This window comes from Ruditapes philippinarum, unplaced genomic scaffold (assembly GCF_026571515.1).
Source record: "Ruditapes philippinarum isolate M1 unplaced genomic scaffold, ASM2657151v2 ctg721_1_1_1_1, whole genome shotgun sequence".
Lineage (NCBI taxonomy): Eukaryota > Metazoa > Mollusca > Bivalvia > Venerida > Veneridae > Ruditapes > Ruditapes philippinarum.
This window is the reverse complement of record NW_026863746.1, coordinates 242,404-255,668: the sequence shown is the minus strand read 5'-3', so window position 1 is coordinate 255,668 and position 13,265 is coordinate 242,404. Positions and strand designations below refer to the sequence as shown.

The 13,265-nt window shown below is 32.5% G+C and overlaps 1 protein-coding gene across 1 annotated transcript; it reads right to left on the bottom strand.

Moving 5' to 3' along the window:
• Window positions 1–430: 430 nt before the first annotated feature.
• LOC132723196 (phosphoenolpyruvate carboxykinase, cytosolic [GTP]-like) lies at window positions 431–7,880 on the bottom strand. The gene is given in 9 exon segments (XM_060707872.1): window positions 431–2,903; window positions 3,146–3,550; window positions 3,733–3,946; window positions 4,270–4,460; window positions 4,677–4,845; window positions 4,847–4,887; window positions 5,203–5,387; window positions 5,748–6,008; window positions 7,721–7,880. Coding segments are annotated over 9 exon segments (1,968 nt in total). The 5' UTR covers window positions 7,765–7,880; the 3' UTR covers window positions 431–2,445.
• Between the last annotated feature and the right edge of the window lie 5,385 nt (window positions 7,881–13,265).

The window sequence follows — 13,265 nt, the reverse complement described above, 5'->3', positions numbered from 1 at the left end:
ATGTTTACAAAATGGGTATTTTCTTTGCTACAAGAAACAATTATTATGTCATTGTTATGCAAGCATTGCTAAAAAATTTATATTAATAATTTAGGAATAACATAACTTTGCATGTTAACCAGTATTTCTTCGACCAAGTATCTTTGTGAAAGGGTACCTTTGAAACATATTCTAGTTTTTACACTTCAGGAACCGGTTATTATTGAAGTCACTATATAATTTTAGCATATTTATCTACCATACTGTACTGTGAACAAAGTTGAGGAACTAGTTCTTGGCTGGTAAACAAATCACTTTGATGTTACTGTAGTTGCTGTGCTTCATTTATAACTTAAAATACATAACTATTTGGCCATCTGAACTGAGAGAGCATGTATGAAAACACGTGTACCCATTTCTTTAGATAACCAATAAAAAACAATACAAGAAGTAAATTACATTTTTTTTATTTTTCTCCCATTAATTCAGATAACAATCTGAACATAAGCGTCCAATATAGAAACATTATTACACAAGATATTCTTTAAAAAAGTTGCAGATTTTTGTAAAATCCTTAAAACATATAATGTTATAAAGATCTAAAAAAAATCATAAAGTCTTGTATTGCAATATAAAAACAGAACGACACAAGAACAAAAATATTGATCTACAATGTACATTATCATGTTATAACATTATCATGTTATATATAACATAAATTGAGATCATAAAAGAATGAATGAATAAAATAACAACAATACATGATATTATGACCAACATTCAAAATGGATAAATATCATTACAAAATGTACTTTCATTATCTGATACAGATAAATACAGAATAAAAATACTAAAAGTTACAGTTACAAATTTCTTTCCCAAAATATTCAATACAAAAATAGTATTCTATAATTCCCAGATTATATTTTTTTACATCAAAAGTTACAAGAATGACACGTTAATGCATAATGAAAGGTGAATCAGAAAGTTTAAGAATATGATTTAAAACCAAATTATTTATAGTACAAAAGAAACATAAAGTATGAAAAGTAATACTGGTGATCAAATAAAAGCTAGTATATGACATGAATAATTCATTTAAACAATATGAATAATTCTTTAATAAATGATACGAAAATGCATTTGAATAATATGAATAATTCATTTAAAAGAAAATATAATTTGAGAGTAAATAATATGAATAATTCTTTAATAAATGATATGAATAATTCATTTAAATAATATGAATAATTCATTTAAATGAAAATATAATTTCAGAGTCATCACAGCTGAAGGGCATTTAATGTCAAATGTCTAATTATGTATTTTTCAATCTTTTGATAAAAATAGAGTTTATCGATTTTTCACTTTTATTCCGAACCTCGACACTCCCGTAATATTCCATATATCATTTTAATGTACAATTTATTACTACCAACCTTTAATATGATTGCAAACATCATCTATATCACAGATTAGTCACATGGAACACGTGTCAATAATATACATATAAATATATATACATATACATGGTGACAGGTGAGGGAAACATGGTAAGTATAAACATTTATTTTTATATTGACACCACCATTCACAATTACTGACCAGCAACATAGTGAACGCTTAACACAAGTCAATCACCAATATCAAAACTAAAACACCATATGCTTTACATCTGACATAAACTTTAAACAACAAGGTCAATTCTTAACCTAAAATTAGCAAACATTTCCGAGTGAAATAAATGTTCAGAAATTACCGAAGTCATTTCAGGGGAAGAAAAATCTTTCCCTATTAATAAAGAAATGTAGTAACTTAAGAATTTAAAATCCGCAGATACGGCAATGTGAATGGCAACCATCAATTTTCTTAAGGCAACTTGAAATAAAACATGATGAGTAAACTACTATAATTATATACCTAGCTAAAAATATATATTATTATTAATTTTTATTTACAGAAATTTTACTAAATCTTCCACTATCCTTATCCCCCATAATAAAAATATTTCAATTAAAAATTGTCACTGCATATTTGGACTAGTATGCATTTTGAAAATGCAACAATGAATCATTAAATCACTATGTGAATTTAACTCGTAAAGTCTAAAAATGTCTTTAAATTTATAAATCTCATAAAATAAAAACAAAAGATATTTAAAGCTTAGCAAGGAATGATAAAGAAATATAAGTATTTACAGCTCCAGATGAAATTAAGAAAAAATGAGAATAAAAATATAACACAACCTTTTTGACATAATAAAATGAAACATAAACGTCTGACTAAAATGATTAACCGATTAAAAATGCAACCAATGAAATTCATACAAACGTTCGATTCTGATGGAAGTTGAATGTTATGAGAACACAAAAAATATTGCAATAGCTGTTCAAAAAAACATATTGGTCATTACTTTTTAACTGTTCGAGAACATTTATCACCATGTCCGTTGTTGTCGAGTTTCAACTATAATTCTGTATTAATTCTCTGCTCTAACTTCTTCAATTCTTGTTGAATTTTCACGGGCAGATCTTCACCAACCTGATCTTCAAAATATTTTTCAAGTTCTTTCACTTCCATTTGCCAGAAAGCCTTGGGCAAATTGAAAAGTTCATCCATATCTACTTCCTCCTTCAAACCTGACAAGTCTATTGAGCCGGGTTTTGGAATGTAACCAACAGCAGATTTAACGGCACAGTCTTCCCCTTTTACACGTCGAAACATCCAGTCCAAGACGCGAGAATTGTCTCCGAACCCTGGCCACAAAAATCCATTTGTGCCCTTCCTGAACCAATTTACATGAAAGACCTTTGGTAATTTACACTTGGGATTTTCCTGGAAACTCAACCAGTGATCAAGATAGTGTCCAAAATTATAGCCGAAGAATGGCCGCATGGCAAATGGATCATGCATCACAACTTTGCCTGAAAATTAGAATAACAACATTAAAGATATTTATAGTAAAAAAAGTAAACAATCAAATTCAAGCAAATGAAATTGCAAAATTACAAAAATCGCAAAAAAACCTTTTTGAAATTTGATAAAAATTAAACTTTTTTTTGCAGCAAATATACAGAACTATTATATTCGTGCAATTTTGAATTAAAGACAAAAGTTCATAATGAGCAAATAAGACCAGAGAAAACAAGAAATAAAGTTAAAGTACCTGTGTGCTCTGCAGCAGCAGTTGCCTCTGATTTCAATGCAGCTCCGAGAAATACACCATGTTGCCAATCAAATGCCTCATAGACAAGTGGCACGCCCTCTGGTCTCCGCCCACCAAATATGATACCTTCAATTGGCACTCCTTCAGGACTCTCCCACTGATCATCGATAATTGGGCACTGACTAGCTGGTGTACAAAATCTCGAATTAGGATGTGCCGCGGGTTTTCCCATTTTTTTATGCCAGTCATGGACTCCAAGCCATGAAGTGATCGACACGTTATCAGGGAGATCCGACTCCATGCCTTCCCAATACACGCCACCATCGCTCGTACTTGCCACATTTGTGAATATTGTGTTTTTCTCGATTGTTCTCATGGCATTTGGATTCGTCTTCATTGACGTACCTGGATTATAAAATAACAATCATGTTCAACTGAAACTTTAAAGTGGTTTAAGCACATAGTACATGTAACATTAAAACAGAAAATATTCTATTACTAATAATCTAATGATAATTTAATTAGTAAAGTCAGTATGAATATTCTTTTCATTTTTTAACCACAGTAATGTTATAAATAATTCATACCTGGTGCAACACCAAAGAATCCTGCCTCTGGGTTGATGGCACGTAGCTGACCATTTTTATCAAATCTCATCCATGCAATATCGTCCCCAACACATGTTACTTTATATCCTGGTAACGTGGGCTCCATCATGGCTAAGTTTGTTTTCCCACACGCACTCGGAAATGCTGCCGCAAAATATTTCTTCTCTCCCTTTGGATTTTCAATACCCATAATCTGTAAAAAAAAGAATTATCTCTGTCATTTCAGATGAGCATAAGTTTCTTAAATGAAGGGAAACAGAACATGGGAAATTTTGCTAATCAAACTTTAAGGCAATAATTCAACACATGTAACTTTTTTAACCTCTTCATTATATTCTTCAACTGAATATTTCAGATTCAAATTAAAAAACTTTTAAAATTTTGATGTAAGTGAATTTAAAGGAAGAATTTCAATTCCAGTATTATGCATATATTATGTTTCAACTTGTGTTGCATTTATATACAATATGTTGACATTTATTTTAAAATTTGGCTTGAAAATAAAACCAAACTCACCAGCATATGTTCAGCAAACCATCCCTCTCTTCTGGCAAGAATGGAGCCGATCCTGAGAGCAAAACATTTCTTTCCGAGCAGAGAGTTACCACCGTAACCGCTTCCAAATGAGCAAATCTCGTTTCTTTCAGGCAAGTGAGCAACAATAGTTTCCTTTGGATTACACGGCCAAGCATTCCTAACCACTTCAGCTGTAAATTGAAAAATGAATTTATTATTCGCAATTCATCAAATTTAATTCTCAAAAGAAAGATTTCTTATGAAGTATTTTCTTTATATTTTTCTTATGTGACTGACAGATAATTGCACACAGCTCAATCTTTTTTGTGGACAGTGTTAAACAAAATGTCTTTATTTTATATTCCCGCAAATCTAGCTTATAAAAACTTAAAATATAGAACGCTTACCACTGCTTGCTGTGGTTATTGGTCGGCCAACGGAATGTAAACATTTGATGAATTCTCCGTCCTTTAGAGTGTCTAAAACATTTGAACCCATGCGTGTCATTACCCCCATACTGGCAACAACGTAGGCCGAGTCGGTCAGCTGAATACCGATCTTAGACAATGGGGAGCCGAACTGGGCCCATACTGAATGGTATCACGTACATGGTGCGACCTGAAATAACATAAAAATCACCATATTGAATATAATTTTACTTCATAGGTAGATTGTGATTAGTTATAATTATAAATTCAGAAATTATTAAATATTAATTTAATGTTATATTGATTAAGAAGATTTTATTTCCACTGTTGTATTTGTTTATTCCAATCATGGTTTATATCAAATCACAGATTAATTAAGGGAAGCATATTATTATACAATTAAATGTAAGAGCCAGACCAAAATCCAATTTTACAAAGGCAGTAAATAAAGGGAGGTAACTTCTTAAAAATTTTACAATAAAAGGGAGGTAATTTAACAATGTACCTTTCATGCAGCCTGGGAATCTCGAGTCAAGGGCAGTCTCCATATCTTCAGGTGACATCCAGTTAGCTAAAGTTCCTTTAACGCCTTCTTTCGTATGTGGGACGGTGTCATATTTTTCATGTGTAGAGATAAATGTACGACTTTCAACCCGGGCAACATCAGCTGGATCTGTGTTTGCTAACCAACTGCAAAAATATCATGATATAATATAGTATTTTCTCATTTTTGTTTGTTTGTATATTTTGCTATCACCTTTAGTAACTTATTGTATACACTGTGACATTTCAAGGTAAGCAGATAACAGATAAACAAGTCTTGTTGATTTAAATGAAACACCAGTCTGATCTGGTTACATAACATACATGAATCTTATCTAAAATTGACAAGCCTAGTTGATTTTTTTGTACATAATTTACAACATAATTGGCTGATAAAATAAAATAAAGGCCTTGAAGATAAAGAAAATAGATAAAAAAAATAATAACAAAAACAAAAAAAAATCTTGATATTTGATACATGTATATGTGCTTTAATATTACACCTACCAGTTTTCATATTTAGGTAAAGGTTTAATGGTCCCATCCCTCTGCAAAATGTAATACAAGAGTTCTCTTTCCTTCTCAGACCCATCACAAATGTGAACAGTGTCTGGCTGGCATACCTTCGCATTTTCCTCAACGAAATATCGGACCCTGGTAGGAAGTCGGTTAATGTTTCCGTACAGGACATCATACCGTTTCTGTGGATCTATTTTACCAGCATATTTGGCGGAAGATGCGGCTTCCTTTAAGATATGCGTAGCAAACCTGAAAACAGAGATGGTAATATTGGATCCATAATTGATTTTAATAAAAATTTCAAATACAATTTGTCAAGGCTGAAAAAGATGGTAAACTTGGTTACAATAAGTGCATGTACAATATTCTGAATTCAATAGTAATGCGCAGTATTTCATAGAGTATAACTTATAAGTAACCTGCCACATGTTTAAATAATAAGAAATATTTTCAATGAAGTAGATTTAATGAAATATAAACTTGTATTGATCAATATTTTTCTTCAGCTGTTGGCTGGCTAAATTCAACATTGTATAAATATTATCCCAATTTTCACAAACCTTTAGCATATGACTAAGAGTAATTAGGTACAAGACTTTATTTTTAAAGGATTTATATTGAATGTACATTGTAACAATGTACAGACCAACTTAAGAAGCTTTAATATTATCATTACATAATTATGAAAACAAAAGGATAAAAGGATATTGTGTAGCATATATAGTCAGATTTGTGAAGACTTATTTAACCTTTTCTATAGATAATAAAGTACAGTACAGTACATGCAGTGCTCTTGAAATGTTATTTTCACATTTTTTCCCCATGATATTTTCTCAAATATATATCAAATATCTTCATATATATTTATGTTAAATAGTTTTTTAAGATGAGAGGTGTAACGTATCCGGACATTAACTTTGAAAGAACGTGACAAATATATCAAAATGATAATAAACATGTTATAAAATCCTTGAACTTAAAAGACAACATGTCAACCTTTCATATTAATGACATTTTTTTCTTCTTTTTTTATTACTTTCCATTATATTGCAATATTAAATACAAAGTGCAACTTTTAATACTTAATGAAAATTTTATATAGTTGTAACATTTTCAATAAAATAAACAATTTTATACAGAATTTATTATCCTACTTTCACTTCACCCCTTATTGGGCCCCTACCACAATATCAGCTGTTTACGCGACGCTTTTAGTATTGACAAGTGTATACCTGACAACTTTGTATAAACTGTTTTCCTTAGTAAATCACTGAAAATCAAAGATTTTTTTGAAAACAAATTGTAAATTAAACATTACTATCGATAAATATGATGTATGATATTATATTTTACCGTAATAATCTCGTTACGCCAACCATGGCTTCGCCGGTAATTAGCCTAATGATGCACTGGCGTAGTAATATTTTTTTTACACGTGAAAATTATTTTCATTAATATCCTAAGAAAACTTAACAATTATTTTATATTAAACTGTAAGTTATTTACAAATATTGTCGCGTTATCATGTAAACCGGTCTTTACTTGACAAGTAACTGTCACAAATAAGATGACACCGTAAAACTACTTTTTATCTTTGTTGAAAGGTGTGTCGGGCAGTTTAGTTTTTCATTGGATAAACCGGTTTTAAGGTCAATGCCACGAAAGAAGGCGTAAGAAATTGAAGCACTTTCATTGGTTGGAGAGAAAATGACCTTGCCATTGAAACAACAGCTGATATGCGGAAAATACCCATGCACTTGTTAAATTAAAATTTAAATAAACATGTCAGATTAACATTAAAGATGGGACAGAAAGATTTTCAGTCCCAGTTAGAAAGAATTAACAAAAAAATTCATTTATCTTCACAAGCGGTACAGTCCATACAGTAAATAGCGAATGTTAAATTACAGCTATTTAACTTAAGTAGAAGCAGACGATATAAAAGTAAATTGTGTACTTACATATCTGTTGACTGCAAGAGCGTTGTTTTATTATCAACTCCCATTTTGTCTGTTCAGTGTTCTTTCACCTACAACTATCTTAACTTAGACATCGATCAGCAACTAGTGCTTTTAAGCGATTGATTTCCTTATCAAAATCCCAGCTCTTTTATACTTTTCCCGAGGTTTGTCCGAATTACTCATGCGGAACAGGACGTGAATAATACGTAGCTGGTTGTTATTGCATCATTGATCTAAAATTAGTCAAGGTCGATTCCTACTTACGTATAACAAACATGATATTATGGAACGCAGTCATTGTCATTGCTCGTTGCTCCTGTTGTAGGACAGTGACTGGCATTAAAGACTTTTGCTGCATTGGGTTTAAAATTAATGTTGTTGTTATTGTTTTTTGTCATGTCTTCTTGTTTTTTTACAATTTTAGCAGAAATAATTAACAAGATTTATATATGTCTTTAAACATTTTACATTTGTGACAATTTGCTAGAGTCTTCTAATAAATTATTAATATTGCCTTGGCGTAAGTAATGTCACTCAAGAAACGAATTTGTCTGCTCACATTGAATATTATGTATAATATGTTGATTAAACAAGAAATTGAATGCATTTTTAAGAACAATTAGGGAAACGAATAGCCAAAAGACTGGTATATCTGACCTCACAATTACATTTTCAGGAAGAAATTTAGTAGAGCTAGTACAAATGTTCAGATCTTTCTATTAAAAATTCAGTAAATAAAGGTCACACATCCGATCAAGACGTTCAATAAATCTTATATTGCAGTATTTTAATTTTTCTCCGACCGACGTGTTGGTAACTCGGGCAGGTCAACGACTGAGATTTTTGGACAGTTTGCAAACTATTTTGACACTAACAAATAAAATGAAAAAAAAAATCTTGACCTTGTTTGTGGACACTTACAAACAGGATTCTTACAAACAAGACACTTACAAGATAATGATAAGTCACATTCATACACGATCAAGGACAAACGTTGTACAATGTATTAAGAAAGATCTTGAACATTGAACATTCAATGTTGAGTTTTCAAATACAGATTTTAGTCACGTCTTTAAACCATAGTACGTACAAGTCATCTGATTTGAAGTGGCATTGAAACTATTACCCAGGACCTAACATTTGAAGTACATTGTACACCACTTGCACTTAAAAAATACATGTACATTGGTTTCAGTTTAAACTGAAGTAAATGCCACCTGTAGTACCTATAATGAGATCATTTTCTCTTTTCACAATCATATGTTTGCAATTCATTATTAAGTTAATCTGGGATATTATAAAACACAACAATTATTATATTATGTAATATGTCCCAGAGATAGGAATTCTAAAAAAAATCGCTCTGTTTTGATATTTCATTAGCTTAAGTTTGTTTGGAATGGACCGAAATATTTCCATACATACGATAACAAATAAAAGTTAAAAATATGTAATGTCTTGTTTTTACCAAAGAAACTGACCGATTTGTTACATTTTAGTAATTTAAGCCAAACAATTAAACAAACAACAATTTTAAAACGCGATCCGAAATGCGGACAATTTGTACCGTAACTATCTTTGGACGGAAACTAGGCCGCATTCCTATTTTTAACGCGGAAAACAAGATAATCCAAACAGTTTATTTTTAGCAAAACAGCTGATTGAAGGTTAAGGTAAACATATGAGCGTCACGTCGCAGGTAAACGTTATGTCGGTAAAGAAACTTAGACGTGTTCAACTACGTTTATCGGACAGTGACTTTTAGGTCATGATCTTGGGTGAAAATTCACATTAATAAAAGAATTACTAGTCAAAGAGAAATTACGAGTATGGGTGTCATGATTCAATGAACAATTATTTTTTTAACTTTTTTTTTTATACTCGGCACGCATCTAATTTTGCGTGAAGTTTAATCCCGCTGTTTTTCTTCTATATAGCGGTAGGTGACCTAGGTTTTTAATCAGAATCTTCAATAAACTTCTTGTTGGTAAGTTTATTTTTTTGTGTTGAAAAGTAATGCGGCCATGACCAGGCTTGCACAAATATTTGTACCGTAACCTTTGCAACCAGTATCGAGCCAGGCCAGCCTACTATTCCGTGTAGCCTGATCAGGCTCCGTACTGTTGGTAGCTCAGTTTATTTTGAAACCCCTTTAATTTCGAATGGACTGTTCCAAATCCAGTAGCGCACCGCAATAAGCAATAGCAGATACAGCTGCAAAAATCTACGTGACTTGTCACAAGAAATATGTGGTCATATCACGGCTTCAGACTTTCACCGATCGCCGCTTTGTGAATTGGTAAATGCGGTATATAAGCAGAGAAAAAATTTAATGAAAACATATACAATCAAAGGGCTGCAGCTCTATGGTATTTTCTGATCTTTGCAATCTAAATCATACTGACTATCTGTATGTACTTTCCTGTATAAGTTTATTTTTATATACTATAATTCATCTTACGCAGCGACAGCGTTTTGATTTTCTTCTATAACAGTTTGAGATTGATACATATGGAATTTTGCATGAAAAAGAAAATAGAATTGCCTCGACTAGGATTTGAACCATAGGCCTCTCACACCCTCAACGAGACCGCTTACCTCTGCACCACGGCGAAGTAATCATATGTACCTTGAATAAAAACGAATACATTATGTACATGTAATTCTAAATTGAGAATTTCCATTTCGTGTTTGCAATCCTTATTAATTTCGAGGTATTTTGTTCACGATAAACCTGTTGTTTAACACTGATGAAAATCTTCTCGCCAAAACAGTCCGACATGTATATATTCCACTACTCGACAGTCAGATTTATTTGTGTACTACGCTCTGGAGTATTCGGTAATCGACATAGCTAAAAATAGCATTTTCATTGATTAAAATGATATTCATGATAATCCGAAGCTTGACGGAAATAGCCGAACATTTTTCATTGGGTAAAAAAGATATTCATCCGCGAAATTTGTGATTGTAACCTCATATTTCTATTGACTAATCTAAACTTTTAATGCACTGTAATTCGTTAAATGCCTACATTAAAAATTATTCTTTCTTTTAAATTGCTGGTTTTTAAGCAGTTTTGAGTGAGAACTACTTTGCGTTGTTAGGACTGTGAGGAAATTTTGTGTAAGACCGTGGATGTTAGCTATGTATTTACTGATCTTACGATCAGAAAATACAACAACTAAGTAAGGAAACACGTCTGATCAAGTTTCCTGCACAGTAAGGTAAGGACTTTTATCAAATCATTATTTCAAGCACGGATTTGTGTGCTACGGTTTGTGAAAACGGTGAATTAAAAAAAGCAACAACAACAACCAGAACAACTAACTGAGCAGCTTGTCTTTGTATAAGTCTCTAGGTGTATGATTTGTGTTGCAGTTGACAAGTTTAATTGTGATTTGTGCGCACGAGCACCGCACGTGCATTGCGTAAAAACGAATATTTTTTTACTTGAATTAATAACCTTTAAAAATAGTAAGAGTCCATGTAAGTTGATTAAAATGTAAAAAGTAGTATTTTGACTAAGAAATATTAAATCACAATAACTCGGACGACAAAGACGGTTCAGGTAATCGACCAGTAAGTAAAAACAAACAACAGAGAACAACAACAACAACAAAAACAACAACATAAGGAAAAAATAACCCCAGAAGCATCGCAATGGCGCAATAGGCCTTTAATTCTGCTTCTATTCAATTAGACTAGGACTATTAGACTAGGAAAACAGCTTTTGCTGATATGGAATCCAGAAAATGGGACTGTTTAGTATATAATATGAACTTATAGAAGAAAAAAATACAATGTAGAAGAAACGATTGATTTTGTGACAAAATACTCCTTTTTACTAAATATTTGATGACAGTTTCATTTGATTTAGCGGTATTAGCTCCTGTAACCTTCATCCTATTGGAACTGGTCACCCTCTTGAAACTGGATATATATGATTCGCCTTCACTCTTGAAACCGGGCATGATTCGCCTTCACCCTCTTGAAACCGGACATTATTCGCCTTCACCCTTTTGAAACCGGACATGATTCTCATTAACCCTTTTGAAACTGGACATGATTAGCCTTCACCTGTTTGAAACTGGACATGATCAGCCTTCAACCTCTTGAAATCGGACATGATTCGCCTTCACCCCCTTGAAATCGGACAAAATTCGCCTTCATCCTCTTGAAACTGTACTTCATTAGCCTTTGTCAGCATTGTATAGAGATAGGTCTGTCTCTACTTACTTAAATATTGTATCTGTCATGTATGCGCAAACTGATAGAGGTAAAAGCTGGAAAAGTGGAGTCCAGAATTTCAGAGTTTTATGGTGTAAATAATCCGACCACACAGTCGTCTCGTTCGGACAAATGCATAACATCATAGGATGTTAGCACTGCTGAATCCAAAATAATCTTAACCCGGACAAAATTTTCGCAGAATAATCAATTGATACTTTCAGAAAGATTGTAACCTGCGCACGAGGAAATCGGTTTGTGACCTCTTATAACCGAAAGTAGGTGACTATTGAAGACGTGTTTACTGTTGTGGGAGAGATTTCGTCATACTGTGATGCAATGGCAGGTATTTCATTGAAATATCATAGGTAAAACACCGGTGAAATGTTCCATGACAGTAGGTGCTTATGCAATATGTTTTGTTATTTTTCCAAGAAACGCATTTTATGACAGATATACGTCACAAAACAGTACACGCCTGGAATGAACGTGGGAAAGAAATTATTCAGAGTTGTATCAGGTAATAGTAATGCATTTAAAATGCAACACTGGTATAAGATAATGGATAATCCCACGGGGAGGATTATCGCACGTGCAAGGAATTACCTTCTTGGATGTCACATAATTTCTCTTTAAAACTCATTCAAGTAGGGTGTCTACATTATCCAATACAAGAGAATATGATACAAGTTTGCATTCAAGACTTGGATAGGTGGAGACGGGGCCCTAAGGCGCACTGAACATAGGTCCAATGGCGTAGTAGCAAACTTGAAACATGACTTCCATATCATATTTGTGATGATTTATCCGAAGTGATTCTTTAAAAAATGTTATGTTTTTACTTTTTAGGTCAGGCAGGCTCTTTAATGATTAAAAATTCTTGTTCGCTAGAAGTTGCCGTGAACAATCCGCCATAAGGCCCAACTGAAGCTTCTTCAGCATGCATTATACATATGTGTGTGTGTGTGTGGGGGGGGGGGGTGCCCGCCACTGCAAAAAGGGGGCTAACGCCCGAGGATAGGGTTGGGTTTACCATTATATATCGTTGTCGCAGGATCTCGGACGCAAATTATCCAATATTTACAACCCATAAAGTTTAAATGGAAGTAGCATCAACTGCAATAGAAAGTAAACACCCCTATCCGTATCACTGGCAGAAAAGGGCAAGAGCAAAGGTGAAAATGGCATGGATTTGACCTAAAATGTGTTTAACCTTGTTATTTATGCAATCAAATATCCATATATTATATTAAAAAAATATTTTACTGTTTTATTGTCTATAACAATATAACAGTATTTTTTTCCTTTTTTTTAA